The sequence below is a fragment of the Protopterus annectens genome, chromosome 1.part2, assembly GCF_019279795.1.
Source record: "Protopterus annectens isolate FY-2018-M chromosome 1.part2, PAN1.0, whole genome shotgun sequence".
Lineage (NCBI taxonomy): Eukaryota > Metazoa > Chordata > Ceratodontiformes > Protopteridae > Protopterus > Protopterus annectens.
In genome coordinates this window covers 1,249,649,534-1,249,676,958 of record NC_056727.1, presented here as the reverse complement: position 1 = coordinate 1,249,676,958, position 27,425 = coordinate 1,249,649,534, and the positions used below count along the sequence as shown (strand labels likewise).

The following is a 27,425-nucleotide window of genomic DNA, read 5'->3' as shown; positions in this document are numbered from 1 at the left end:
AAGGTATGTTGTGTACACTTACCATAAATGTAGATGTTCGAGTGTATTCACTGTTGCAGTCATTACATTTGGGGTAATCTGCTGGCAGGTTGCCCTCAGTTGGCCTGAATAACAAAGACTTGGGTCCTGCGTCGGTTGCGGTTTCCTCTTCCATGACGTCAAGTCGTCAGGGGTATAAAACATGCAGCCGACGCCATTTTAATCAGTTTTTCTTGCCCCAGATGTCAGGTGCCCCCCAAATGGGGAGCAAAAATATATATAAACTGTAAATATATAAATGCACCTTAGAAACAAAACATTTACCTTCAACTAAAAGCAAATACACCACAAAGGCTTTTGAGTATAGTGAAGGAAAGAAAAGGTATAGAATGGGAGATGGCGGGTGGGTAACCCGGACTGCAACAGTGAATACACTCGAACATCTACATTTATGGTAAGTGTACACAAACTGTACTATATTCTTCGTGTTTCACTGTTGCAGTCATTACATTTGGATAGAATCCCAAAGTGATGGATGAGAGGATGGAACTAAACAGCATTAGGAGCAGCTATAAGGCCCTGCAGGACTGCAGTGGAAAAGCCTGCCCTAGATTTAGAGACGAGAGGTAAATGATGATGCTTTGTGAACATATGAAAAGAGCTCCAAGTAGCAGCATCCAGAATGTCCTTGGTTGGGACCCCTCTGAGAAAAGCTGCTGAAGTAGAGGCAGCCCTGGTGGAATGGGATCTGATCCCCTTGGGCAAAGGCTTACCATGGTTCAAATAGCAGAAAAGTACAGTTTTGTACCTACCATAAATGTACATGTCCGATAGGTATGCATCTGCAGTCATAACATATGGGTTGTCCTGCCTCAGGCAGCCCTTCGGTCGGCCGGATTCCAAAGTCTGGGTCTGGCCTCGGCTGATGTCGCACTTTCCCCGTCAGAGCGTCTGGGGTATAAAAGCATCAGCCGACGCCATTTTCCTCAGTGTTTCTTGCCCCAGATGCCAGGTGCCCTCTAGGAAGGCCAAATTTGGAGGAATGCAATAAATTCCAAAACATTTCCCAAAATATATACATATATATATATACAAACAAATACACCATAATAGATCCCCCAGCTACCTAATGGAGGGGTAAGCACCCTAGGAATACCACAGAGGGGAAGGAGGGAGGGTAAACCTGACTGCAGATGCATACCTATCGGACATCTACATTTATGGTAGGTACAAAACTGTACTATGTCCTTCAAGGATGCATCTGCAGTCATAACATATGGGTAGAATACCATAGCCAATCTGGGGGAGGAGGTACTAAGAAAAGGATGGTGTAGTTAAAATACCCTGCAGGACTGCTGTAGCAAAACCTGCTCCGGATCTGGAGTATAAAGGTAAATTGTAATGTTTGGCAAATGTATGCACGGAGCTCCATGTAGCAGCTTCTAAAATGTCCTTGGTAGCCACCCCTCTTAGGAAGGCTGTAGTGGTGGCTGTGGCCCTCGTGGAGAGGCCTAATGTTTGCAGGAACCGTCTTTCCATGAAAGGAGTAACAAAATCGAATGCAATTTCCTATCCACTTTGAAATTGTCTGTTTGGAAATTGCTTTTCCTTGTACCCCAGCAGCATATGCTACAAGGAGTTGGTCAGTCTTTCTGTAACTTTTAGTTCTGTCCAAGTAGTAGCGTAGTTGTCTGTGTATATCCAGAGTGTGTAGAAGTTTTTCCCCTTTATTTTGTGGATTTGGGAAAAAAGTAGGCAAGTGAATAGCTTGGTTCAAGGATACCCTAGATACCACCTTTGGCATAAAAGTAGGGTTGGTTCTCAATGAAACTCTGTCCTGATGGAAGATAAGAAATGGATGTACTGCCATTAAAGCTTGTAACTCAGATACTCTTCTTGCTGAAGTTATGGCCAGAAGGAATGCAGTTTTCCAAGACAGAAACTGTAGATCCGCCGATGCTGCTGGTTCAAAGGGAGGAAGTGTTAGTTTCTCCAGCACAAAGTTGAGATCCCAAGTAGGTAAAGGGGGTTTCCTTGGAGGATTGATGTTTTTGATTCCTCTCAGAAATTGCCTGAGGAGAGGATGCGAGAAGATAGGTGGATCAGCATTGTATTCTGCTGAAATTGCTGAGGCATGAATCTTAATGGAAGAATAGGACAGGCCATTGTGGAACAATTCTGCTAAGTATTCCAAAATATGTGTCATGCTTGCCACTGTCACACCAAAGCCTTTTGTTGTGTTCCAAATGAGAAATCTTTTCCATTTTGCTGAGTATGTCTTCCTTGTGGAAGGTCGGCGAGCTTCCATAATAATGTCCTTTACTCTCTGTGATAAGTTATTATGAGGGGGGTTTATGGAATTTTCCAGGCAGTTAGCTGCAATGTTTTCAAGTTGGGATGCATGATCTTGAAACTGTTCTGCGTCAGAAGAAGTGGCCATAGGGGGAGAGGCCACAGTTTCGTCTGTGACATGCTCCTCAATAGTGGGTACCAGTGCTGTCTTGGCCAGTCTGGAGCTATCAGAATCACTCTTGGCTGTTCTGCCCTGATCTTCAGTAAAACCTTGGACATTAATGGGAGAGGTGGGAAGGCATAGACCTTTAGAGCTTTCCAGCTGAAAGAGAGAGAGTCCACCCTCCAAGCTTGTGGGTGGTATGTCCTTGAGCAGAATGTTTTCAGTTGCTGATTGTGTGGCGAGGCGAACAGATCTATCTCCGGCTTTCCCCATGCTTGTGTTATGAGTAGAAAGATGTCTGGGTGCAGCATCCATGGTAGTTCTGCTTAAGCTGTCTGCCAGTGCATTTTCTTTCCCTGGCACGAACTGGGCCTGTAGTTGGATATTGAGTTTCAAGCATAGTTCCCACAGATTCATGGCCAGCCTGCATAGAGGGTAGGAATGCGTGCCTCCTTGCTTGTTTATGTACCACATGACTGTGGTGTTGTCTGTCCTTATTAACAGGTGGCCTTGGTGGAGGAAAGGTTTGAAGGCCTCGATTGCGTGCATCACTGCCAGCATTTCCTTTTGGTTTATGTGCATGCACAGCTGTCCTTGAGACCACAGGCCTTGGATACATTTGCCCTCCATGTGTGCTCCCCATCCTCGGTCTGAAGCGAACGTGGTGATGGTTTGTTTTGTTTTTGGTTTGTTGAAGGGCAACCCTCTGTTGGACTGGCAGGCTTGAGCCCACCACAGGAATTCCTTTTGAAGGCAAGGAATGATTGGTATCAAAGTTTCCAAACTGTGACTGTGCTGAGACCATACACTCCTTAGGTACCATTGTAATTTTCTCATATGCAGCCTGGCTTGTGGAATCAGAATTATGCAGGATGCCATGTAACCCAGGGCCTGCAGGATTTTCCTTGCAGTTAGCTGAGTTTGTCTTGTCAGATTCATGAAGTAATCCGGAAGTTGTTTTTGTTTTTCTTCTGTGAGAAAGGCCATTTGGGTGGTTGTATCTAGAACTGCACCCAGAAAAGTTATCCTTTGGGATGGAACAAGTCTTGATTTTTGGATGTTGACTGTGTAACCCAAGGCCTGTAATAGGTGGATGGCATAGTCCAAGTCCTTTATCAAATTTTTCTTGTTGTCCGCTTGTATAAGGCAGTCGTCCAGATATGGGTAGATTTGAATCCCCTGAAGTCTGCAGGGTGCAATTACTGATGCCAGGCATTTCGTGAACACTCTGGGCACAGTAGATAAGCCAAAGGGCAATGCTGAGAATTGATAATGCTCTGATCCTGCAAGAAATCTGAGGTGTCTTCTACAACTTTGCCGAATAGGGACATGCAGGTATGCCTCCTTGAGATCTAGAGTCACCAGCCAAGACTCCTTGCCCAGCATGGGAAGAAGTTGCTGTAGGGTCAGCATCTTGAATTTTGGCACAATGAGGAAAGTATTCAGTGCGGACAGGTCGAGAATAGGACTCCATTGATTTTCTTTTCTTGGAACAAGGAATAATCTGGAGTAAAATCCTTGACCTTGTTCTGAAAGAGGTACCTTTTCTATGGCTTTCATTTGAATTAAGTTGTTGATCTGCTTTAAAGCCTCTGCTCTTTGATTTGGTGGCAGGTTTGGCATTCCGTTTCTTCTTGGCAAAGTGTGGAAGTGGAACCTGTATCCTTTGTCTATTATTTGCAGTGTCCATGTGTCCCTTGTAATGTAATGCCAGTTTTTTGAGAATAAAGAAAGCTTTCCGCCCAATGGTGCTTCCAATTGAGCCCTGGTCGGCGGAATCAAAGGAAAGTCATTGAGTCTGTCCAGGTGTAGTAGTTGTTGTTGCTGTTCCTGCACTACCTCTCTGGTTGGTAGGCTGCCACTGATGGCCTCTGTAGGAGTCTCTAGCTTGCCCTCTACCTCTGGGACACCTGTTCCTGCCCCTCTGGGGTCTGTCCGAGTCTGGAAAGGACCAATTCTTAGTAGGCCAGTTTCTGCTGAATCTCGGTGGTTGTACTTGCAGAAAGTCCTTAACTGTTTGCACAGATTTTGCCTTTTCTTCAAACTTCAAGACCTCCTGAGCCGAGGAACCAAATAATTTTTGTTTTTCCATTGGAGCATCCAGGAGTTTAGCTTTAACATGGTCTGGTAAAGATTGTTCCTTCAACCAGGCATGCCTACGAATAACTGCCCCAGTCATAGCTGACCTAAATGAAGCTTCCAGTGCATCATAACCACACTGCAAAAAATGATTACTAACCTGCTGTGAGTTATGTACCAGATCCTGAAGGGATTTACGGTCAAGGGGTTCAGAAGAGGTAAGCTTCTTATGCAATTCATCTAACAAATACTCTTGGTACTGTATCATATGAAATTGACAATTTAATGCCCTCAAGGAAAGAGTTGCAGAAGTATATACCTTCTTTCCCCATCTCTAAAGCTCTAGACTCCCTTTCAGAAGGTAGAGGATTTTTGGCAGTGGCAGCTGCAACCCCTTTTGGGCCCTGAGAAATAGTATCTGGGTCTGCAGAATGGGCCTTGTACAGATGTAGATGAGAATCTGGGACCCTGTATTATCTATCAGGTTTGGCAGGAGCCGGAGGGAGAGAATCAGGGGCTGTACTAACATCATTGTACACATCATCAATAACATTCAAAACAGGAGGTATAGCTAAGGGCCTATGCTGAGGTAAATGTAAAAAGGTCCTTAATCTCTTTCTAGAATCAGAAAATTCCTGACCCTGCCATTGAAAATGCTCTCTCATAGAGTGCAGTGTCTCACTAAAGGAAAACTCTTCAGGAGTTGAGGCCGAAGGGATAGATTCTTCAGCATCAGAATCCTCGTAGGCCGAATAAGCCTCCTCCTGGTGATCTGACAACACAGATCCATCCGTAGACTCATCTGAAGAGTGTTGGTCAGAGGGCTCAGTCCTGGGCCTTTTGTCTGGTGGTGGTTGAGAGCCCCTGTCCGGGTGAGGCTGAGAACCTCTAATTAAAGAGATAAGATCCTCTGCAAGGCTGAGGATCTGAGAACTAGAAGAAGGTCTCTGAGAGGTAGTTTTGGGAGGCAAAGCTTTAGCAAGTTTAGCTGCTTTAGCCCTGGAAAAAGCCTTAATGGACATGGATGCAGGGGGTCTGGCTGCACCACGTGCAGGAGTAGACTTGTCCAAAGGAATGGTGTCGGACATTTCCTGGACACTGGTTTCAGTATGTAGCTCAGTAGCAGACTTAGCCGGAGCATCCAGGGCCGCGGTGGTCGGTTGAGTGGATTCGGTTAAAGGAAGTACCGAAGACTCGGTTTTGGCCGAAACCGAGACACTCGCGGTAGGCCTAACCGTGGCTTCAGCCGAAACCACGGGCCGCGAGTGTTGGTCCTTTCCCTTCCGTTTTTTCACCAAATGCGATGTCGGAGTCTCCGACGGCATCTTATATGCAAAATTAGCCCCAAAGAATTCCTCTGCAAACTCCGACCGATGTCTAAGAGTTCGTCGGTTGAAGGAAGCACAGGCTGAACAGGCCGAGACGTCTTGGTCTGGGCCTAAGCAAGGGAGGCAGTAAGAGTGGAAATCCTTATGAGGTATTTGTTTCCCACAAGTTAAACAATTATTTACTTTATCTGACATCGGCTGAGGCAAGAAAGAGTCCCCAACGGGGTACTTAGCTTTTTCAAAGTCTTCGGTAGCTAAATCACAGGATCTGACCGACAGGCACTTGCGAACTGCTTCTGCTTTGGGCACCGGGCTGCAAGAAAGACTGAGGAAAATGGCTTCGGCTGATGCTTTTATATAGCCTTCCCCTCTGATCCTGCAGCAAATGCTACCAGTAGTTGCTCAGACTTTCTTAGAGATTTTGTCCTGTTTAAGTAGAATCTTAGTTGTCTGTGCACATCCAATGAATGCAGAATCCACTCCCCCTTGTTCTGCGGATTTGGGAAAAAAGTTGGCAGGTGAATGGTCTGGTTAAGAGCCACACTGGATACCACCTTAGGCATAAAGGAAGGGTTGGTCCTGAGGGCCACCCTGTCTGGATAAAATATAATGAAAGGCTCCACTGCCATGACAGCCTGTAGTTCTGAAACCCTTCTAGCTGAAGTGACTGCCAAAAGAAAAGTGGTCTTCCAAGACAGAAATTTTATATCCGCAGTAGCTGCTGGTTCAAAAGGAGGCAAGGTGAGTTTTTCTAGCACAAAACTGAGGTCCCATGCAGGAGTTGGTGCTCTCCTGGGAGGCCTTAAATATTTGGCCCCTCTGAGACACTGTTTTAGCAGTGGATGAGAAAAGAGGGGAGGCTCTGTGTTGTAATGAGCCGAGATGGCAGAGGCATGTATTTTTATTGAAGAAAAGGATAGGCCCTTGGTCAAGCATCTCAGTTAAGTATTGTAAAATCTGAGGCATATTGGGCCTTGCTGTGTCTATTCCTTGTGTTTGGTTCCAAGCACAGAATCTCTTCCATTTATCAGCATAAGATTTTCTGGTACTAGGCCGTCTGGCTTCCAAAATGACATCCATCACAGGTTTACTGAGAGGTGTGGTTTGAATAATTAGTTGATTAGCCATGCTGCAAGATTCACAGTTTGGAGCTGAGTGTGCAGAATTTGAAAGTTCTGCTGAGACAGTAGATGAGGTGTTTGGGGCAAGTAACACGGAGGAAGGTGTGACATGTTCCTTAGAAGCAGGTACCAGTGTTGGCGAGGCCAGTCTGGAGCAATTAGAATCATTTTTGGTTTATCTTGTCTGACTTTTAGTAAGACCTTGGAGAGTAGAGGCAAAGGGGGAAAGGTATAGGCTGATAGGTTTGTCCAGCTGAAGGATAGAGCATCCACTTTCCATGCTTTTTTGTGAGGAGTTCTTGTGCAGAATTTGTCCAACTGATAGATCTATTTGCCTCTCCCCAAAACTATGTCTGGGCTTCCCATTTCTGTGTTAACATGCTGAAGATTTGTGGATCCAGTTTCCAATCATGAGGGTCTATAAGATTTCTGCTTAGGTCGTCTGCCGGGGTATTTTGCTTTCCTGGCAGGAATTGAGCTTGAAGATGTATTTGGTAAGTCAAGGCTGTGTTCCACAAGGCCATGGCTAGTATGCAAAGGGGGTAGGAATGGGTACCACCTGCGTGTTTACGTACTACATAACTGTGTTGTTGTCCGTCTTTATCAGTAGTTGTCCTGGATGAAGTAAGTCCTTGAAGGCTGTCAGAGCATTCAGAAGAGCAAGCATTTCTTTCTGGTTGATATCTGGTTGATATGCAGATGCATTTGGTTTGGGCTCCATTTGCCCTGAATGCATCTCCCTACCAGGTGAGCCCCCAAGCATAGTCTGATGCATCTGTAGTTAGGGTTTGGGTGGTAGGGGGTAGAGTGAATGACAGTCCCTTGTTTTGGTGACATGTCTTTTGCCCATCAAAGAAACTCCTGTTGTAGGCAGGGAATGAGAGGAATCATTGTTTCCATGCTGTGACAATGCTGACTCCATAAACTTTTTAGGTACCATTGAAGTTTCCTCAGATGCAGTCTCGCATATAGAATTCGTAGAATGCAGGATGCCATGAACCCCAAAGCCTGCAGAATTTGTCTTGCAGATAACTGGGTTTTTGTTGCCATTTGATTGAAGTATGTTGTCAATTGTATTTGTCTGGCGTGAGGGAAGCCATCTGGGCAGTTGTATTCAAGCTTGCACCCAGGAATGTAATTATTTGAGAGGGTAACAGTTGTGATTTCTTTTCGTTTATGGTGTACCCTAGGCATGCTAGAAGCCTTTTTACAAACACCAGATGTTGAAGAAGAGTGTCCTTGTCCTCTGCCTGAATGAGGTAATCGTCCAGATAAGGAAAAATTTGAATGTCTGTCTGCAGAATGCAATTACTGGTGCCAGGCACTTTGTAAAAACCCTGGGCGCAGTAGATAAGCCAAAGGGCAGTGCAGAGAAAGTACAGTTTTGTACCTACCATAAATGTAGATGTTCGAGTGCTAATACAGCTGCAGTCATAACAGATGGGTTTTCCTGCCGTCAGGCGGGTCCTCGGTCGGCCGAATTCCAAAGTCTAGGTCCGGCGTCAGTTGTCGTCGCTTCTTCCCTGACGTCAGTGCGACAGGGGTATAAAAGAACCAGCATACGCCATTTTCTTCAGTTTTTCTTGCCCCAGATGTCAGGTGCCCCCAGAAGGAAGGCAATACATAAATTTATGTAATAATGCAATGCAATATAATCAAAAAACAGTAGTTGCAAGCAAACACACCATAAAAGAATACCCCAATCAGGTTGTATGAGGAGGTGTTAGCCAATAGGCCTGTCCCAAGAGGGGAAGGAGGGAGGGAAACCTGGACTGCAGCTGTATTAGCACTCGAACATCTACATTTATAGTAGGTACAAAACTGTGCTATGTTCATCGTGCATACAGCTGCAGTCATAAAAGATGGGTAGAACCCCAAAGCTAAAAAAGGGGTGGTAGGCACTAGGTGGAACTAGGAGGAGCCAGGATGCCCTGCAAGACTGCAGTGGCAAAGCCTGCTCTAGATTTGGAGTATAATGGTAGGTGATAGTGCTTGGAGAAGGTATGTACAGAACTCCAAGTGGCTGCTTCCAAAATATCTTTGGTAGGAACCCCCCTGAGGAAAGCTGCAGAGGTAGCTGTGGCCCTTGTGGAGTGAGATCTGATGCCTGCAGGTACAGTTTTACCATGAAAAGAGTAACAAAAGCGTATGCAGTGGGCTATCCATTTTGAGATTGTCTGTTTGGAAATTGGCTTCCCTTGAGCTCCTGTAGCATAGGACACAAAGAGTTGCTCTGATTTTCTGAAAGGCTTTGTTCTGTCCAAATCATAACACAGCTGTCTGTGAATGTCCAAGGAATGTAGTAGTCTCTCTCCTTTGTTTTGAGGATTAGGGTAAAAGGTAGGTAAAGTGGATAGCCTGATTCAAGGCTACCCTGGATACTACCTTTGGCATAAAGGACGGGTTGGTTCGTAAGGAAACTCAGTCCTGATGGAAAATGATGAAAGGCTGCACAGCCATGAGGGCTTGTAGTTCCGAAACGCTGCGAGCTGAGGTGATAGCCAGAAGGAAGTTCGTTTTCCAGGACAAATATTGCAGTTCTGTTGAAGCAGCTGGCTCAAAAGGACGCAAGGTCAGTTTTTCTAGAATAAAATTGAGATCCCAAGCAGGTACTGGTTGTTTCCTTGGGGGGTTTATATTCTTAGCCCCTCTGAGGAACTGTCTTAAGAGGGGGTGAGAGAATGAAAGAGGATCAGTATTGTATTCTGCAGAAATGGCTGAGGCATGGATTTTGATGGAGGAGAATGAAAGTCCACTGCTTAGCATCTCAGCTAGGTACTGTAATATTTGAGGTAAATTCAGTATTCCAGGATTCTGACCCTTTTTTTCATTCTAGGCACAAAACCGTTTCCATTTTGCGGAGTAGGCTTTTCTAGTAGAAGGCCTTCTGGCCTCCAACATGACATCCTGCACCTCCTTGGAGAGTAGGGTCTGTTGTGAATTTAAGGAATCTTCCATGCGGCTAGATTGAGTGTTTTCAGCTGACTGTGAAGAGTTTTGAAGTTGTGCTGAGTCAGTAGAAGAGGCATTAGAGGCAGGATCCATGGTGGGGAATGCGTCAGGCTCCTCAGGAGTGGGTACCAGTGTTGTCTTGGCCAGTCTGGAGCAATGAGAATCATCTTTGGTCTGTCTGCTCTGGTTTTTAATAGAACGTTGGGCAGCAGAGGAAGAGGTGGAAAGGCATAAACTGTCATTGTTGTCCAACTGAAAGAGAATGCATCCACTTTCCAGGCCTGTGGATGAAAGGTCCTTGAGCAGAATTTTGCCAATTGGTGATTTCTGTGGGAGGCAGAGAGATCTATGTCTGGCCTTCCCCATGCTTGAATTATCCTTGCAAAAACTTGAGGATGCAACTTCCATTCGTGTGGATCTGTCATATTTCTGCTTAGGTTGTCTGCCAGCATGTTTTCCTTGCCTGGCAAGTACTGTGCTTGAAGTTCGATTTGTAATTCCAGAGCCATGTTCCAAAGAGACATGGCCAGCCTGCATAGGGGGTATGAATAGGTTCCTCCCTGTTTGTTTATGTACCACATTACTGTGGTGTTGTCTGTCCTTATCAATAGCTGACCTGGATGCAGAAGGTCTTTGAAAGCTATAATAGCATTTATTACTGCTAGCATTTCCTTTTGATTGATGTGTAGGTGCTTTTCCTTTTGGGACCATTTGCCCTGAATGCACCGATTTGTCATGTGCGCCCCCCAGGCGTAGTCCGAGGCGTCTGTTGTGATTACTTGATTTGCTTGAGGCTTGCAGAATGGGAGACCTGTGTTTCTCTGGCATGCTTGAGCCCACCACACAAATTCCTTTTGAAGACATGGAATTAGTGGTATTATTGTTTCCAAACTGTGGCTGTGTTGAGATCATAGGTTTTTTAGGTACCAGTGAAGTTTCCTCATATGCAGCTTTGCACATGGGATTAGTAGGCTGCAAGATGCCATGAATCCCAGAGCCTGCAGGATTTTCCTTGCAGTCAGCCTGGTGAAAGTTGCCAGTTTTCTGAAGTATTGAGTTAGTTGCCCTTGTTTCTCTGGCGTGAGGTAGGCCATCTGGGTGTTTGTATCCAAGCTGGCACCTAGGAAAATTATTGCTTGAGAGGGTATTAGCCTTGATTTATTTTTGTTGACTGTGTATCCCAGGGAATTCAACAACAATATTACAAAAGCCAGATGTTTCAGAAGTATGTGCTTGCTGTTCGCTTGGATCAGGCAGTCGTCCAAATATGGGTATATTTGTATCCCTTGAAGTCTGCAGTAGGCAATTACTGATGCCAGGCATTTCGTGAACACTCTGGGAGCAGTAGATAAGCCAAAGGGCAATGCAGAGAATTGATAATGGGTTGAACCTGCAAGAAATCTGAGGTATCTTCTGCAATCATGTCTGATTGGGACATGCAGGTATGCCTCCTTGAGGTCCAGTGTTACCAGCCTGGAGTCTTTCCTTGCCCAGCATGGGAAGAAGCTGCTGTAATGTGAGCATCTTGAATTTTGGCACGAGTAAAAATGTGTTTAGGATGGATAGGTCCAAAATAGGTCTCCAATCTTTTCCCTTCCTTGGTACCAGGAATAGTCTGGAATAAAAACATTGACCCTGTTCTTGTGCAGGTATCTCTTGAATAGCTTTCATGTCCATGAGATCTGAAATTTGTTTTTGTGCCTCTGCCCTTTGATTGTGTGGCAGGTTTGGCATGCCTCTCATTTTTGGAAGGGTGTGAAAGTGGAATCTGTAGCCTCTGTCTATAATGTCCAGGATCCATTTGTCTTTTGTGACAATATGCCAACTTTTCGAAAATAATGCCAGTTTTCCGCCTAAAGGTGCTGCCATTTGAGCCTTGCTTGGCATGCAAAGGGGAAAGTCATGGGGTCTGCTTTCTGAATTGGCTGTGAACTATCCTCACCACCTCTTTGTGTAGGTGGTTGCCATTGTCTGCCTCTAAATGATCCTTGAGATTGCCCTCTGCCCCTCGGGCGCCTGTATCTACCTCTTTGGGGTCTGTCCGTGGCTGGAAAGGACCAATTTTTGGAAGGCCAATTTCTACTGAAACGTGGAGGTTGTACCTGTAGGAAATCTTTCACTGTTTGCATTGATTTTGCCTTTTCCTCCATTTTCTTTAATACCTCCTCAGCTTTAACATCTTTTTGCAGAGGGGCATCTAGTAATTTAGCTTTGACATGATCTGGTAAGGTTTGCTCTTTGAGCCAGGCATGTCTACGTATGACTGATCCTGTAACAGCAGCTCTACATGAGGCCTCTAAAGCATCAAAATCACATTGCAAGGTATGTTTACCCACTTGTTCTGCACTATGTATCAAATCCTGCAACTCCTTCAAGTCTGGTTGTTCAAGTTGTGACATTTTGCTTCTCAACTGTGATAACAGAAACTGTTGGTACTTTAACATGTGGAACTGACAGTTTAATGCCCTCATGGTTAAGGTAGCCGAGGTATATACCTTTTTCCCCCACCTTTCTAAAGCTCTGGAATCTCTCTCTGAAGGTAATGGATTTTTAGCAGTGGAGGCCTTAATTCCCTTGGGACCCTGTGAAATAGTTTCTGGGTCAGCCGCATGGCTTTTGTATAGGAATTGGTGTGAGTCAGGAACCCGGTAATACCCGTCAGGCTTAACTGGGGCTAGAGGTAGAGAGTCTGGGTTAAGGCAGGCCTCCGAATACACATCATCTACAATGTCTAAGACAGGAGGTATAGCCAGAGGCCTGTGCTGAGGGAGCAAGAGAAAATCCCTAAGCCTTTTCTTGGAGTCTGAGTACTCTTGGCCTTTCCAGTGGAAGTGTTCCCTCAAGGTATGCAAGGTTTCCCCAAAAGAGTAATCTTCAGGGGGGGAGACAGAGGGAATGGACTCCTCTGCATCAGAATCTTCAAAAGGGGAGTAAGAATGTTCCTGGTCTTCAGAATGTTCTGAAATAATGGAGGCCTGGTCCAAGGAGGGAGAATCTTCCTCCACTCTGGGCCTTTTGAGAACCCCTGATAAGAGTAATCAAATCTTCAGCCATTTCGAGCATCTGCTTTTTAGGCATGGGGCCTTGAGAAGGGCCCTGTGGAGCTTGTCTTTTAGAATGCATGGCTGCTTTAGACTTAGTGAAAGCCTTGATGGATAAAGAAGAGGAAGGCCTGAAGACACCTTGAGAGGTGGCAGCCCTGTCTAAACTCTGAGTTTCACTGTCAAGAGTGGCTTCGGTATCTGTAGTCTGGGTGTGGGCCGAAGAGCCTGCAACCTCAGGCACAGTAGACACCGCCAATGAAGTGTCGTCGGTAGTCAGGGGCTGCGTAGGCACCTCACTGAGAACCGGACCACCTGTAGTCGGCTTTGGCGTGGTGTCGGTAGAAGTCGCGGACCTCGTATGTCGGTCCTTATCTTTGCGTCTTTTACTCAAAACTGGAGTGTGAGTATCCAACGACATAATGTAATTAAATTTTTTGCCAAAATAGTGTTGGGCGAACTCCACCCGACGCTTAATAGTGCATCTGTTGAATGTAGCACAAAAACGACAGGCCGAGACGTTGTGGTCTGGGCCTAAGCAAGGAATGCAGAGGGGAATGAAAATCCTTATGTGGTATTTGCTTCCCACATGAAATGCAATTATTAACTTTGTCTGACATCGGTCTGAGGCAAGAAAAGTTTCCCCAACAAGGTACTTAGCTTTCAAGAAGACTTCAGTTGAAAAATATTCATAATCTCAGGAGCTGGCCGACCGGCACTTGCGAACTGCTTCTGCTTCGGGCACCGCGCGGCAAGAAAGACTGAAGAAAATGGCGTCGGCTGGTTCTTTTATACCCCTGTCGCACTGACGTCAGGGAAGAAGCAACGACAACCGACGCTGGACCTAGACTTTGGAATTCGGCCGACCGAGGACCCGCCTGACGGCAGGAAAACCCATCTGTTATGACTGCAGCTGTATGCACAATGAACATTTGGTAATGCAAAAAACCTGCATTGAAGCGGAGGCATCTTCTGCAAGATTCCCTTATTGGGATATGTAGGTATGCCTCTAAGTCTAAAGTTACTAACCAAGCATTCTTGCCAAACACAGGCAGTAGCTGCTGTAAAGTCAACATTTTGAATTTTGGAATGTCCAGGAACGTGTTCATAATCGATAAGTCCAGTATTGGATGCCACAAATTGTCTTTTCTGGGTACCAGGAACAGTCGAATAAAATCCTTGTCCTTTTTCCTTTTCTGGTACCGGCTGAATAGCCCCCATATCCATGAGGGACATGACTTGTTTCTGGGCCTCTTCCCACTGGCTTTATAGTAGATCTGGCCATCTGCTTGGGATTGGCAAAGTATGGAAATTAAATCTGTACCCCTGGGATACTATGTTTAATACTCACTTGTCCTGGGTTATTAACTGTCAATTTAGAGCATATAGTGCTAGTTTCCCCCCCCCCCAAGGGGGCTGCCAAAAGATAAGTGCTTGGAGATGGTAGAAGAAAGTCATTGAGACTGCTTACTGTAGGGTTGTGCTTTGTTACCTCCAGATTTAGAGGTGGAGGCGCCCCACTGCTTTGACCTGTAAGATCCCTGTGATTGATATCTGGAGCCTTTTGGGTGCCTGGGTTTGCCCCGAGTGGCTCTGTTGGACACAGGAAAGGACCATTTTTTAGTAGGCCAGTGCCTACTGAACCTGGGTGGCTGCACTTGCAAGAAATCTTTTACAGTTTGCATAGATTTAGCTTTGTATTCCATTTTCTTTAAAACCTCTTCTGCCTTATTACCAAACCGAGTATCATGCTGTAAAGGGGCATCCAACAATTTAGGTTTAACATGATCAGGCAGATTTTGCTCCTTAAGCCAGGCATGCCTTATCAACATCCAGTAACGGTGGCCCTACAAGAGGCCTCCAAGGAATCAAAACCACATTGCAAAGTATGCTTTCCAACCTGTTCTGCTGAATGCAATAAATCCTGTAACTCCTTATTTTCCACACAATCAGAAATCAACAACATTTTCTGTTTCAGTAAGCCCATAACATGCTATTGATATTTAAGCATATGAAACTGGCAGTTTAAAGCCCTGACTGCCAAGGTTGCAGACGTATAAACCTTCTTACCCCATCTATCCAGCGCCCTGAAATCTCTATCAGAAGGGGTAGGATGTTTGGCTGTAGATGCCTTTACACCCTTGGGACCCTGAGAAATAGTCTCAGGATCAGCAGCAGGATTTTTGAAAAGAAATTTGTGGGAGTCAGGCACCATGTAATATCTGTCTGGCTTACTAGGAGCCAGAGGCAGGGAATCAGGAGCCATGCTTGATTCCGAGAACACATCATCAACAATGTCTAAAACAGGAGGTACTGCCAAAGGCTTATGCTGAGGAAGAAGGAAATCTGTAAGCCTCTTTTTTGATCCAGAGAAGTCCTGACTCTCCTAGTGAAAGTGTTCCCTTAAAGTATGCAAAGTCTCTCCAAAAGAGTAATCCTCAGGTGGTGATGCAGGTGGGATGGAATCCTCTGCATCTGAATCCTCATACGGTGGAAAAGAAAGTTCCTGATCGGAAGAGGAATCAGAAGAAATGGAAACCTGATCTGATTATTCATAATCAATGTCTTGCCTAGGCTTCTTAGCGGGGGGGGGGGGGGGGGGGGGGGGGGTTGGGAACCCCTGATCAAGGTAATTAAATCCTCAGCCATTTTGATCTTTTGTTTTATAGTCATAGGGGCCTGAGCACACAGCTCATGTGTCGTTCTTTTAGACATAGAAGTTGTTTTTGACCTTGTTTTTGTTGATGGCATCGGTTTAATATAAAAATGTTGAGGCCTGAAAACACCCTCAGAAGCCGGTGCCTGCTCAGCGGCTCCAGACTCATCCAAGGGAGACATCTACGGGTTCAATACTTTGCGAATCTCACGCCATACTGGACTCCAAATGGGTCTCGGTAGAGGCCTGTGATTCAAAAGTAGCAGGTATCAGGGGCTGCGAAAGTGCCTCACTGAGTACCGGCGAATCGGCGACTGGCTTAGGAGAAGCTTCGTCGTTGGTTTTGGACCTTGACGGTCTGGCTCTGTCTTTTTCCTTGCATTTTTTGTGAACTTCGGCAGTCAGATTGCTAACCACGACATTTCAGGGGAGTTAAATCTTGAGCCAAAATATTTAGAAGCAAAAATATACCAACGCTTAATACTGTGTTGGTTAAACTTGGCACAAAACCAACAGCAAGGCACGTTGTGATCAGAGCCTAGGCAAGGAATACAGTACAAATGAAAATCCTTATGAGGTATTTGCTTCCTACAAGTAATGCAATTATTAACTTTTACCGACATCGGTAAGGAGCAAGAAAAAGTTTCCCCAATGGGGTAGTTAGTTTTAGTTTGAAGACTTCGGTTCTGAAACTCGAAAACGAAAATTTCAGGAGTTGGCCGACCGGCACTTGCGAACTGCTTCTGCTTCAGGCACCACGCGGCAAGAAAGACTGATTAAAATGGTGTCGGCTGCATGTTTTATACCCCTGACGACCTGACGTCATGGAAGAGGAGACAGCAACCGACGCAGGACCCTAGACTTTGTTATTCAGGCCGACTGAGGGCAACCTGCCAGCAGATTACCCCAAATGTATTGACTGCAACAATGAAACACAAACATTCATTGTTTCCAGGCTGTGACAATATTGACTCCATGGACTTTTAAAGTACCACTCAGTCTTGCATATGGAATTAGAAGAATGCAGGAGGCCAAGAACCCCAAGGCTTGCAGTATTGGCCTTGCAGATAGCAGTGTTTTTGTGGCCACCTGTTTGAAGTAAGTCACCAAATGAATTTGCATTTCTGGCGTAAGGAAAGCCATCTGGGCAGTTGTATTCAAGCTTGCACCCAGGAATGTAATCTTTTGAGAGGGTACCAGCTGAGATTTCTTTTCATTTACGGTGTACCCTAGACAGGTTAGAAATAGAAGTTATGTCCTTACCATAACGTTCCATGTGGAGTGTTCATCTCGCCTTTGTTCTTACACATGGGTTCGGAGCCGATCCTCGGCTCCGTGCCGGCCTCTTGCAAGCTCTGCATCGAGAAGAAGCTCGAGACAATCTAATACCCACAATCCCCCTCTGCCTTTACCTCAGATCTAGTTTGCAAGCAAACCAATCTATAGAGAGAGCACATCCATGCTTACATCACATATACACAGAAAGAATCTATACATAACTATATATATATATATATATAAGCCAAAAAGACATATATATATAAATATATATGCCAACTATGTACACAATATTGCAACAGCAGCAGAATGCTCCTGGCCAGGCATCAAAGAACGTTCTTCCTAAGGGTGGGAGGGTGGGACCGTAAGAACAAAGGCGAGATGAACACTCCACATGGAACGTTATGGTAAGGACATAACTTCTATATGTGATAGTGTTCAATCTCGCCGTTTGTTCTTACACATGGGTAGCGTCCCTAGCTCCTTGTTCCTGAGGAACTCACGGAAGGACGTTCTTGAGCACAGTGGAATCAAAGGTTGCCCTGTCCCTAGAAACCTTGTCTACCTTATAATGAGAAATGAATGTATGTGGCTTAGACCAAGTAGCAGCCGCACAAATAGCGTCCAGTGGTAGGCGGGCTGCATGAGCCAAAGATGTAGACACTGACCTTGTGGAATGTCCTTTGGGTTTGTGCAAAAGTGTTTGATTTGAAGAATCGTAGACATAGATTATACAATCCGTTAACCATTTAGAAAGAGTTCTTTTGGTAACTGCAAGTCCTTTCCTGCTATCAGCAAAAGCCACAAAGAGTTGATCAGTTTTTCTGTGATCTTTTGTTCTATCCAAGTAAAATCTTAGCTGTCTGTGAACATCTAATTTGTGTAACATATACTCCATTTTGTTGGAGTGGTTTTTGAAGAAAGTGGGTAATTCAATGGACTGATTAATATTGTTAATAGAACACACTTTAGGGAGGAAGGATGAATTGGTTCGAAGAGAAACTCTGTCAGAGTGAAAGATCAAATAAGGGTGCTTGATGGAAAGAGCCTGAAGTTCAGATACTCGCCTAGCGGAAGTAATGGCTAAAAAAAAGAGAGTCTTCCAGGACAAAAATTTTAATGGGCAAGAAGAGGCAGGTTCAAAGGGGGGCAACATTAATTTAGATAACAAGTTTAGACTCCAAGGTGACGTAGGAGATCTGACCGGTGGTCTAATATGAAAAACCCCTTTTAAAAAGGCTTTACAAAGTCTGTGAGCCATAACAGGAGCTCCACATTCTTCCACATGGAAATTTGAAATGGCAGCCAATTGAACTCTTAGTGTAGCAGGAGAAGCACCCTGATGGAATAAGTCCGTTAAAAACTCTAATATCTTATTCAAAGGGGCTATAAAAGGATCCACTTGGTGTGTATTCGCCCAGAATACAAATCGCTTCCATTTGCTAGAATATGTTTTTGTAGTGGAAGCTTTATGTGAAGCCACCAATATATCCTGGACTGCTGGTGACAAAAGATCAGACCTGGCTAAGTTGGGAATTGGAGCAGCCAAGCTGCTAGATGGAGGGACAGGAGCGCGGGATGGGGAACCCCTGACGAGTGAGTCAACAGATCTGGCTCCGGGTCCAGAATCCAAGGTCCCCGAATGCAGTGTATCTTCAGGAAGGGAAACCAAATTTGACGAGACCAGAATGGGGCAATGAGGATTATTGTCCTGTGTAGGTTCCTGGCTTTCTGGAGAAACTTTGATATCAGAGGAAATGGAGGAAATGCGTACAGGAGTCCCGGGGGCCAATCGTGAACCAGTGCATCCCTGGGGACTTCCCCTGGAGGGGGTAATAGGGCAAAGTAGCTCCTGCATTTGGCGTTCATTGGAGACGCAAACAGATCGCAGGAAGGCTGGCCCCACTTGCGAAAAATCCTTTTCGCTACTGACTGTTTTAGGGACCACTAGATGCGGTAACAGAATTGCTCCGCTGGGCCTGTCGCCTATGAAGTTGGATGACCCCGGGATGTGCGTTGCTATTAGAAAGCGACCCGTGGACTCCGCCCACTGCCAGATTCTCATGGCCTCTCTGCATAGCTGATAGGATTTGGTTCCCCCTTGCTTGTTTATGTACCAGACTACAGACATGTTGTCCGTCTGAACTGCAATAGTTCCCAGAGGAAGAAGGGGAGCAAAGTGTTGCAACGCTAGAAACACTGCCCTTAACTCTAGAACATTGATGTGCAGATTGTACTCCAAATTGGTCCATTCGCCTTGGACTGCCTGTCCCTGAAAGATGCCCCCCCACCCTATCAGGGAAGCGTCCGTGGTCACCGTAACTGTGGGCGTGGGTAGCATAAACGGTCTCCCCTTGGAAAGGTTGCACGTTTGAAGCCACCAGTTTAGATCTTTCTTGCATGTCTTTGTTATGAGAATCTCGTGTGTTAGAGGTAGTTGTTGAAACGACCATTGTGCAAACAGCAGCCATTGTAGGACTCTCATGTGCAGCCTTCCCAAGGGTATTGCAATAAGGGAGGCTGACATGAGGCCCAACACCTTCAGTACCAGTTTTGCAGGAGATTTCCTTGATAAGAGTAGAAGACGTATATGAGTCTGAAGTGATAATATCCTTTCTGGGGGAAGCCTCAGAATCAACTGACGTGTGTTTAATTCTGCTCCTATGAACAAGATATTTTGTGATGGCTGAAGTAAGGATTTTCCGAAGTTACGGAAATCCCTAAGTGAACACACAGTTGAAGAGCAAAGTCTCTGGCCTGTAATAGTTGACGCTGGGTGGTGGCAGAAAGGAGCCAGTCGTCCAGATACGGAAACACCTGGAATCCTTGGCGTCTCAAGTGAGACGCTACCACTGCCATGCATTTGGTGAAGACCCTGGGGCTGAGGTCAGACCAAAGGGCAGGGCTCGAAATTGAAAGTGACTGGCCCCAGCCGAAGCGCAGATGATCTCTGGATGCCCTGGCCATTTTGATGTGGTAGTATGCATCTTCTAGATCTATTGAGCACATCCAGTCGTCCTTCTGTAAGAATGGAAGGATCGATTGAAGCGTGACCATTCGGAACTTTTCTTTCCTGACGAAGGTATTGAGGTAGCTTAGGTCCAGAATGGGCCTCCAGTCCCCTGTTTTCTTTGGAACTAAAAAGAACCTTGAGTAAGTTCCGAATCCTTGCTGGTCCGCTGGGACTGGTTGGATGACTCTTTTTCTAGCAGCTTTGAAATTTCTATGGCTGCTGGCTCTCGCAGATGGGGCGGTACATCTGGGAGTCTTTTCTTTGGAATGGGATGAGATAGAAAGGGTATGTTGTAACCTCTGGTAACCACGCTTTTACCCACTTGTCTGTAGTTAAATTTTGCCAGGCCTGAGGGTATAAAGCTAGCGACCCCCGACTGCCTCCAGAGCAGGACAGTCGGGCCTCCTCTCAGGAGTGCTGGAAAGGTTTACCAGGGAGTGTCTCCCTGTCACCTTGATGTTGCGGACCCCCTCTGCCGCCAGGGCGGCGTCTTCCACCTCTACCCCCTCCTCTGCCTCTAGAGGGGCGTCTCCCTGTGTGCCTGGGAAAGATCCTTGGGGTTTTCGAAACCACATTTTTCCACCACGTTGCCCTTTGGGGTACGGTCTGGTTGGGGTGGAAAAACGGACTCCGACAGCAGACAGAGTCTTTCCCTCCTGTTCACACCGGGTAAGGGTCTCCTTTACCTTGGGGCCAAAAAGAGTGGCACCGTCAAAAGGGGCGTTAGTAAAGGAAGACTTGAAGGCTTCCGCAAAGGAGCATAAGCGCATCCAGGATTGTCTGCGAAGAGCAATCGCTGAAGCTGCTGCCCTACTCGAACCTTCGGCTGCGTAGGAAATCAGCCTCATGGACGAGTTAACAATCGATGTAAGGGTATTAAGTTGCGCTGTCACTTTCTCTGAGACAGCTGCATCCGTAGTACCCTGGAGGGTATCTCCCAACTCTTTGACTAGATCCCTCTGTAGACGTGTAAAATGGGTCAAATAGTTCAGGGATCGCATGGAAAAAGCCGCTGAACTAAAAATGCACTTCCGTATCTATCCATCGTCCTAGAATCTTTATTAGGAGGATGGACAGAAGAAGACTCCGACATCTCCTTTTCGTGGCTGCTGCCACCACCATAGCGTCTACGGAACTCCTTTTGTTAGGTAGGACTTGTCCTGAGGTGCCGTGATGTATTTATTAGGTTTCCTTGGAACTGGTTCCACTGTGTCAGGAGCCTCCCGCCTTCGAGCAATTAGTTCCATTAGTTCGTCGAAGGGCGGAGTGACCCAGGAGGAAGAAGTGCGAGCACCAAATGCCTTCAGCAGAACTGACTCATCCTCAGAGGGGGGAAGGGACTGCCAGTCACCTCTCTGTTTCAGGATCTCCAATATGTCCGAAAAAGAGACATCTTCCGAAGGTGACTTAGGGGACCCCTCTGCCTCATCTAAGTCAGTATCAGATGTTAAGGATTCCTGTGGAGAATCCAAGTGTCTCCTCTTACACAATCTTTTCCTAGGGACTTCTTCGTGGGGAGCATCCGAAGAAGCCTCGGAGGAAGAGGGGGCACCCTCCAGGGGTGGCTGAGACACTGGTGCCCGACGCTTGGATGTGGCCGTGGGTGCAGATGAGGATAACGGCCCTTTATGGGGAGGAGAGGTTGCTTCCACTGATGTGGTTGTCTGGGTAGACAACACCTTCCTCATCAGGTCGAACGCTCCCGGGTCCCGCATCGAAGAGTCTCCCGGTTCCGAAGAAATGGGAAGAATCCCCGACACGGGCACCGAAGGCATCGACCTCGAGGACGGAGCCGAATCGATCCGCGCCGTGGCCCCGAGGGGGAGAGTCGGAACCGAAACGTCGGTTCGACTCTCGGCCCCGGAACAAAGGACAGACCGTCGGCTCCGAGACTCCGGTATCGGGTCCGACGGAGTCGAGGTGAGAGGAACAGACCGAGAAAAGGACGGTTCTGGACCCGAGGGCTCCACAATCAGTAGATCAGCCTCTTCCGGCTCCAAAGACTGAATCGGTCTCGGAGGAGGAATGGATGGAGATACCGGGAGGCCTTCAAGTTTCGACACCAACTGGGTGGAAACCGAAATAAGTTTGGACAGGGCCGAATGCTCCAATAACTTCTGCACCACGCGATCCACATCGATATCAGAAAGTTTGGAGGAAGAACGGGTCGAAGGAACCGAAGACGGAGCCGACCTCAATAAGGTCGAAGGAGAGCTCCATCACCAGTTCCAAGACTCGAGGCTCAGGAACAGATACCAGTTGAACACTCGGCCCCGAAGTCTGTGGAACCGGTGATCTAACCTTTGCTGAAGAGCTCGGAGCCGATGACTTGGGCTCCCAAGTCTTCGATTCCTTAGAGGACTTTGATGCCTGGTCAGAAGCATCCAGAGCCTCCTGAAAAGAAGGTTTCAATAGACCTCTGTCCATTAGTTTCCTGCGCCTATCTGTCATGACCCTCCCACTAAAGAGTGACAGATGGAACAGTCCTCTTGCAAGTGGAGAGGGCCAAGGCAGTAGACGCAGGAACTATGGTTGTCAGTGACTGACATTTTCTGTCCACACTGACAACGCTTGAAACCTGACTTCACCTTATCAGACATTATGGGAGTAAAAGACAAGTTCAGTAATGCAGTCAAATCCGTGAAAGTTTGTCAAATCCGATAAAAATTGTCAAATCCGGTATAAAGTCAAATAGAGTTAAATTTATGAAGGGTTGTAGGCCTCGAAAGAAATCTAACCGATAAAACTAATTAACGGTACCAAGAAATCAACCAGACCACAGCACAATCATACAGTATAATACTGAAACATCAAACAGAATTAGAAAATCTAATAAAATATAACAAAAAGTTATATCTTAGCTGTTTAGACTCTCGAGCTAGCTCCCAACGATGCGAATGCAGCAGCGGCAAACTAGATCTGAGGTAAAGGCAGAGGGGGATTGTGGGTATTAGATTGTCTCGAGCTTCTTCTCGATGCAGAGCTTGCAAGAGGCCGGCACGGAGCCGAGGATCGGCTCCGAACCCATGTGTAAGAACAAACGGCGAGATTGAACACTATCACATCTCTTTTTACAAACGCCAGATGTTTTAGAAGAAAGGCCTAGTTTTCTGCCTGAATTAGACAATCGTCCAGGTATGGATATATATGAATATTTCTTTGCCTGCAAAATGCAATTACTGGAGCCAGGCACTTTGTGAATACCCTGGGTGCAGTAGACAAGCCAAATGGCAGTGCAGAGAACTGATAATGCATGCAGCCTGCTTAGAAGCGTAGGAATCTTCTGCAAGATTCCCTGACTGGGATATGCAGTTAAGCCTCTTTTAAGTCGAGAGTTGCCAACCAGGCATCCTTGCCTAGCATAGGAAGTAACTGGTGAAGAGTCAGCATCTTGAATTTTGGAATGTCCAGAAAGGTGTTTAGAGTAGACAGGTCCAGAATTGGTTGCCATGTTTTGTCTTTTCTGGGTACCAGGAAAAGTCTGGAATAGAAACCTTGTCCCTTTTCCCCTTCTGGCACTAGTTGAATAGCCCCCATGTTTGGGAGAGAAAGAATTTGTTTCTGATCCTCTGCCCACTGATTTGGGGGCAGGTCTGACCACCCGTTTGGAGTTGGCAGCGTGTGGAAATGAAATCTATATCCCTGGGACACTATATTTAAAACCAGTTTGTCCTGGGTTATAAGTGGCCAGTTTCTTGAATGAAGAGCTAGTTTTCCCCCAAAAGGGGCAGCTAAGAGGTAAGTGCTTGGTAATTTCAAAGGGTAGTCATTGAGAGTGTTTACCATAGGGTGGTGCCTTGTTGTTTCCAGATTTGGAAGTGGAAGCAACCCATTGCGTAGCTCTGAAAGTCCCTTGGGACTGAAACCTGGTGCTTTTGGAATGTCTCGGTTTGGCCGTAGTGGATCTGGAAGGAGCTGGAAAGGACCAGTTCTTATTAGGCCAATGCCTACTAAATCTAGGAGGTTGCACTTGTAAGAAATCTTTCACAGTTTGCATAGATTTAGCTTTATCTTCCATCTTTTTTAGAACTTCTTCAGCCTTATTGCCAAATAGGCGGTCCTGCTGTAAAGGAGCATCCAAAAGTTTTGCTTTAACATGATCAGGCAGAGATTGCTCCTTAAGCCAAGCATGCCTCCTGAGCACAGACCCAGTAACAGCAGCTCTACAAGTGGCCTCTAAAGAATCAAAACCACATTGCAAAGTATGTTTGCCAACTTGTTCAGCTGAATGCAATAAATCCTGCAAATCTTTATTCTCCACACAGTCAGAAATCAACATCATTTTCTGTTTAAGCAGTCACATGATAGGCTGTTGATATTTTAGCATATGAAATTGACAGTTTAAAGGCCTGATTGCTAAGGTTGCAGAAGTATAAACCTTTTTACCCCATCTATCCAGCGCCGTGGAATCTATCAGAAGGGGTAGGATTTTTAGCAGTAGAAGCCTTAATGCCCTCGGGCCCCTGAGAAATTATTTCAGGGTCCGCAACAGGATTCTTAAAAAGGAATTTGTGGGAGTCAGGAACCCTGTAGTACCTGTCTGGTTTGCTAGGGGCTGGAGGCAAGGAATCAGGAGCCATACTAAATTCCGAAAACACCAACAATATCTAGTACAGGAGGTATAGCCAAAGGCCTATGCTGAGGAAGGAGGAAGAAATCCCTAAGCCTCTTTTTGGATTCAGAGAAATCCTGACTTTCCCAGTGGAAATGCTCCCTTAAGGTATGTAAAGTTTCCCCAAAAGAGAAATTCTCAGGCGGAGAAGCAGAGGGAATGGAATCCTCTGCATCAGAGTCCTCATAAGTAGGTATGGACAAATCCAGATCATCAGAAGAGTCAGAAAAAACAGAGCCCTGTTCAGAAGATTCATAGTCAAATTCAATCCTAGGCCTCTTGGAAGGGGGGGGGGGGTTGACTACCCCTGATTAGAGTAATTAAATCTTCAGCCATTTTGATCATTTGTTTTTTAGGCATAGGGGCCTGAACATGTGGCCTGAGCATTGTTTTTTTTAGACATAGATCGAGATTTAGGCCTTAGCCCTGAAGTTGGAGTCGATTTAATATGCAAGTCTGTAGGACTGAATACACCCTCAGAAGCCAGTGCCTGCTCAGCGGCTCTGGACCCATCCAAGGTAGAGACATCTGCGGGTTCCATATGTGAAGTATCTCGCGGCATACCGGACTCCGAATGGGTCTCAGTAGAGGCCTGCGAATCAGAAGTAGCGGGTATCAGGGGCAGCAAAAGCGCCTCACTGAGTACCGCCGAACTGGCGACTGTCGTCGGCAGTTTTGGACCTCAACGGCCTGTCTCTGTCTTTTTCCTTGCGTTTTTTGGTATTCCGGAAGTTGGATGGCTAACAGACGTCATTTCTGGATAACTGAACCGAGAACCGGAATATTTTGAAGCAAAAATGTACCGATGACGGATAGTGCGCTGATTAAATAAAGCACAAAACCGACAGCAAGGTACGTCGTGGTCAGGGCCTAGGCAAGGAATACAGTACAAATATAAGTCCTTATGAGGTATTTGCTTCCCACAAGTAATACAATTATTAACTTTTACTGACATTGGTAAGGAGCAAGAAAAAGTTTCCCCAACAGGGTACTTAGCTTTTAGTTGAAGACTTTGGTTCTGATACTCGAAAACAAAAATTTCAGGAGTCGGCTAACCGGCACGTACGAACTTCTTCTGCTTCGGGCACCACACGGCAAGAAAGACTGATGTAATGGCGTCGGCTGCATGTTTTATAGCCCTGATGACTTGATGTCATGAAAGAAGAGACAGCAACTGACGCAGACTACCCAACTGTAATGAGTGCAACAGTGAAACACAAGCATCTTACCTGTCCAGCAGAGGAAAGTACAAGCAGACAGTCGATGCTCAAAAGCCTCAGTGGAGTGTGCTCTTCAGCTGCAATAAAGCTCTGAAGGGTTTTGCACCAAAACTTGTCTTTCAATCAACTCAGCATGAGCTATTTGGCAGTTTAAGTGCATGAAAGGTGCCTTGAATCTTTGGAAGCTGGTTGGCTGTTATATTCTTTTTAGGATATAATCCATAGAGCTAAGGCTACTGAAGCAGTTATCAATATGATGAGCATCTGAAGACATACAAATACACATCACTACCTGTCAATCCAGACAGCAGTGAAACCACCTACATCAGATAGAAACCTGAAGTATGACTATTTTGTGCACTAATATTTTGGAAAATGAAGGTGTGATTACACACAATTAATTACAAATCACATTTGTAACAGTACTCCAGAACCAAAATAATTACAACTTGCAACTAATTTAATACATTCCAGAGACACTGCTGTGCATCAGTTTTATGCAATTAGTTGCAATCTATTATGCAATAACAATCTTCATTAGACAATTCCTGCTTTTATTTAGAACACTTCAGAGCTGTATATACTACATTTATTGCTTTTATTTTGAACAATTCATGCTGTATATACTGCCTTTATTGCTTTATTGCTTTTATTTACAATAATTTAAGCTGTATACACTGCCTTTCTACACACCTTGAAGATGGGCTTTGATTCTGTTTTGCGATAAAGACAAAAACTACAGAATTTAGATTATCTCGGGGGAAAAAAACGAAAGATATCACGTTCTTTTAGTAGTGGCTTAGCTTATATTATATACTCAGTACAACACAAAATCCATCTGGAAAGCCACAACAATGCTCTTCCACCTTCAGTTACCTCTAAATTGTACAGTCCTCAAAGCAAATGATCACTAATGCAGATGACAGCAAGGACAATAATTAGCCTAAGCTCCATTTGGCTGTATTTAATTTAACTTACTTTGCAGAGAGCAGTTAAGTCTCGGTGTTTGCTTTTCACAAGGAACTCTGCAGTGATATCACGAGGAGGCTTCACCTCTGATGCCTCTTTATATTGCTGATGAAGTTCTTTTACTTTCTCCAACATAGTCACCATCTGTAAATGAAAAAAAAAATGAGTACAAATCGGCTGAACTGGCACACATCAAAAGAGTTTAACTGCATAACTGCTTTCAGCTGAAAAATATCAGAGGAATGTGATGTTTAGTGTAACAGCATACTCATTCTCCATGCAAACCAAGATACCTACATGGAGGAACTACATTCCTATCATAACTACAAGATAAACTACTATGCATCTGCCCATGTTCCAGGGCCCTCCCAATACACACTGAAACCGAACAGCAGCATATTGCACTAGAGCTTCTTGACGTTCAAATAATCATCAGAAAAGGTCTAGTACCATATATTAGTAGCTACAGAACTAACTGTCTGATGAAGAAGCCAGACCAGTAATCTACGGGAACTAGAATCATTAAATATTAAACCAAATACCATTTTCAGGCGATTAAAACTACCCAACCATAGACTGGGAAACTTACACCACCCCTAGTGGACAGGTATAGAGGATTCCTGGATTTGACTAATTGTTCCAGGGCATTTGTGTTGACAAAGTACACACTAGGGGGAATATCTTCTTGGATCTTGCCCTTACTAATATGGGAACATGCTTTG

General features: G+C 45.5%; 1 protein-coding gene across 1 annotated transcript in view; it reads right to left on the bottom strand.

Annotated features, from left to right (window-relative positions):
* Positions 1 to 27,425, bottom strand: part of KDM1A (lysine demethylase 1A) — a gene marked incomplete in the record, with an annotated part of 2,315,042 nt that overhangs the window by 938,235 nt on the left and 1,349,382 nt on the right. Inside the window, 1 exon segment of the mRNA XM_044060124.1 lies at positions 26,713 to 26,847. Within this exon segment, the coding sequence (XP_043916059.1) occupies positions 26,713 to 26,847 (135 nt within the window).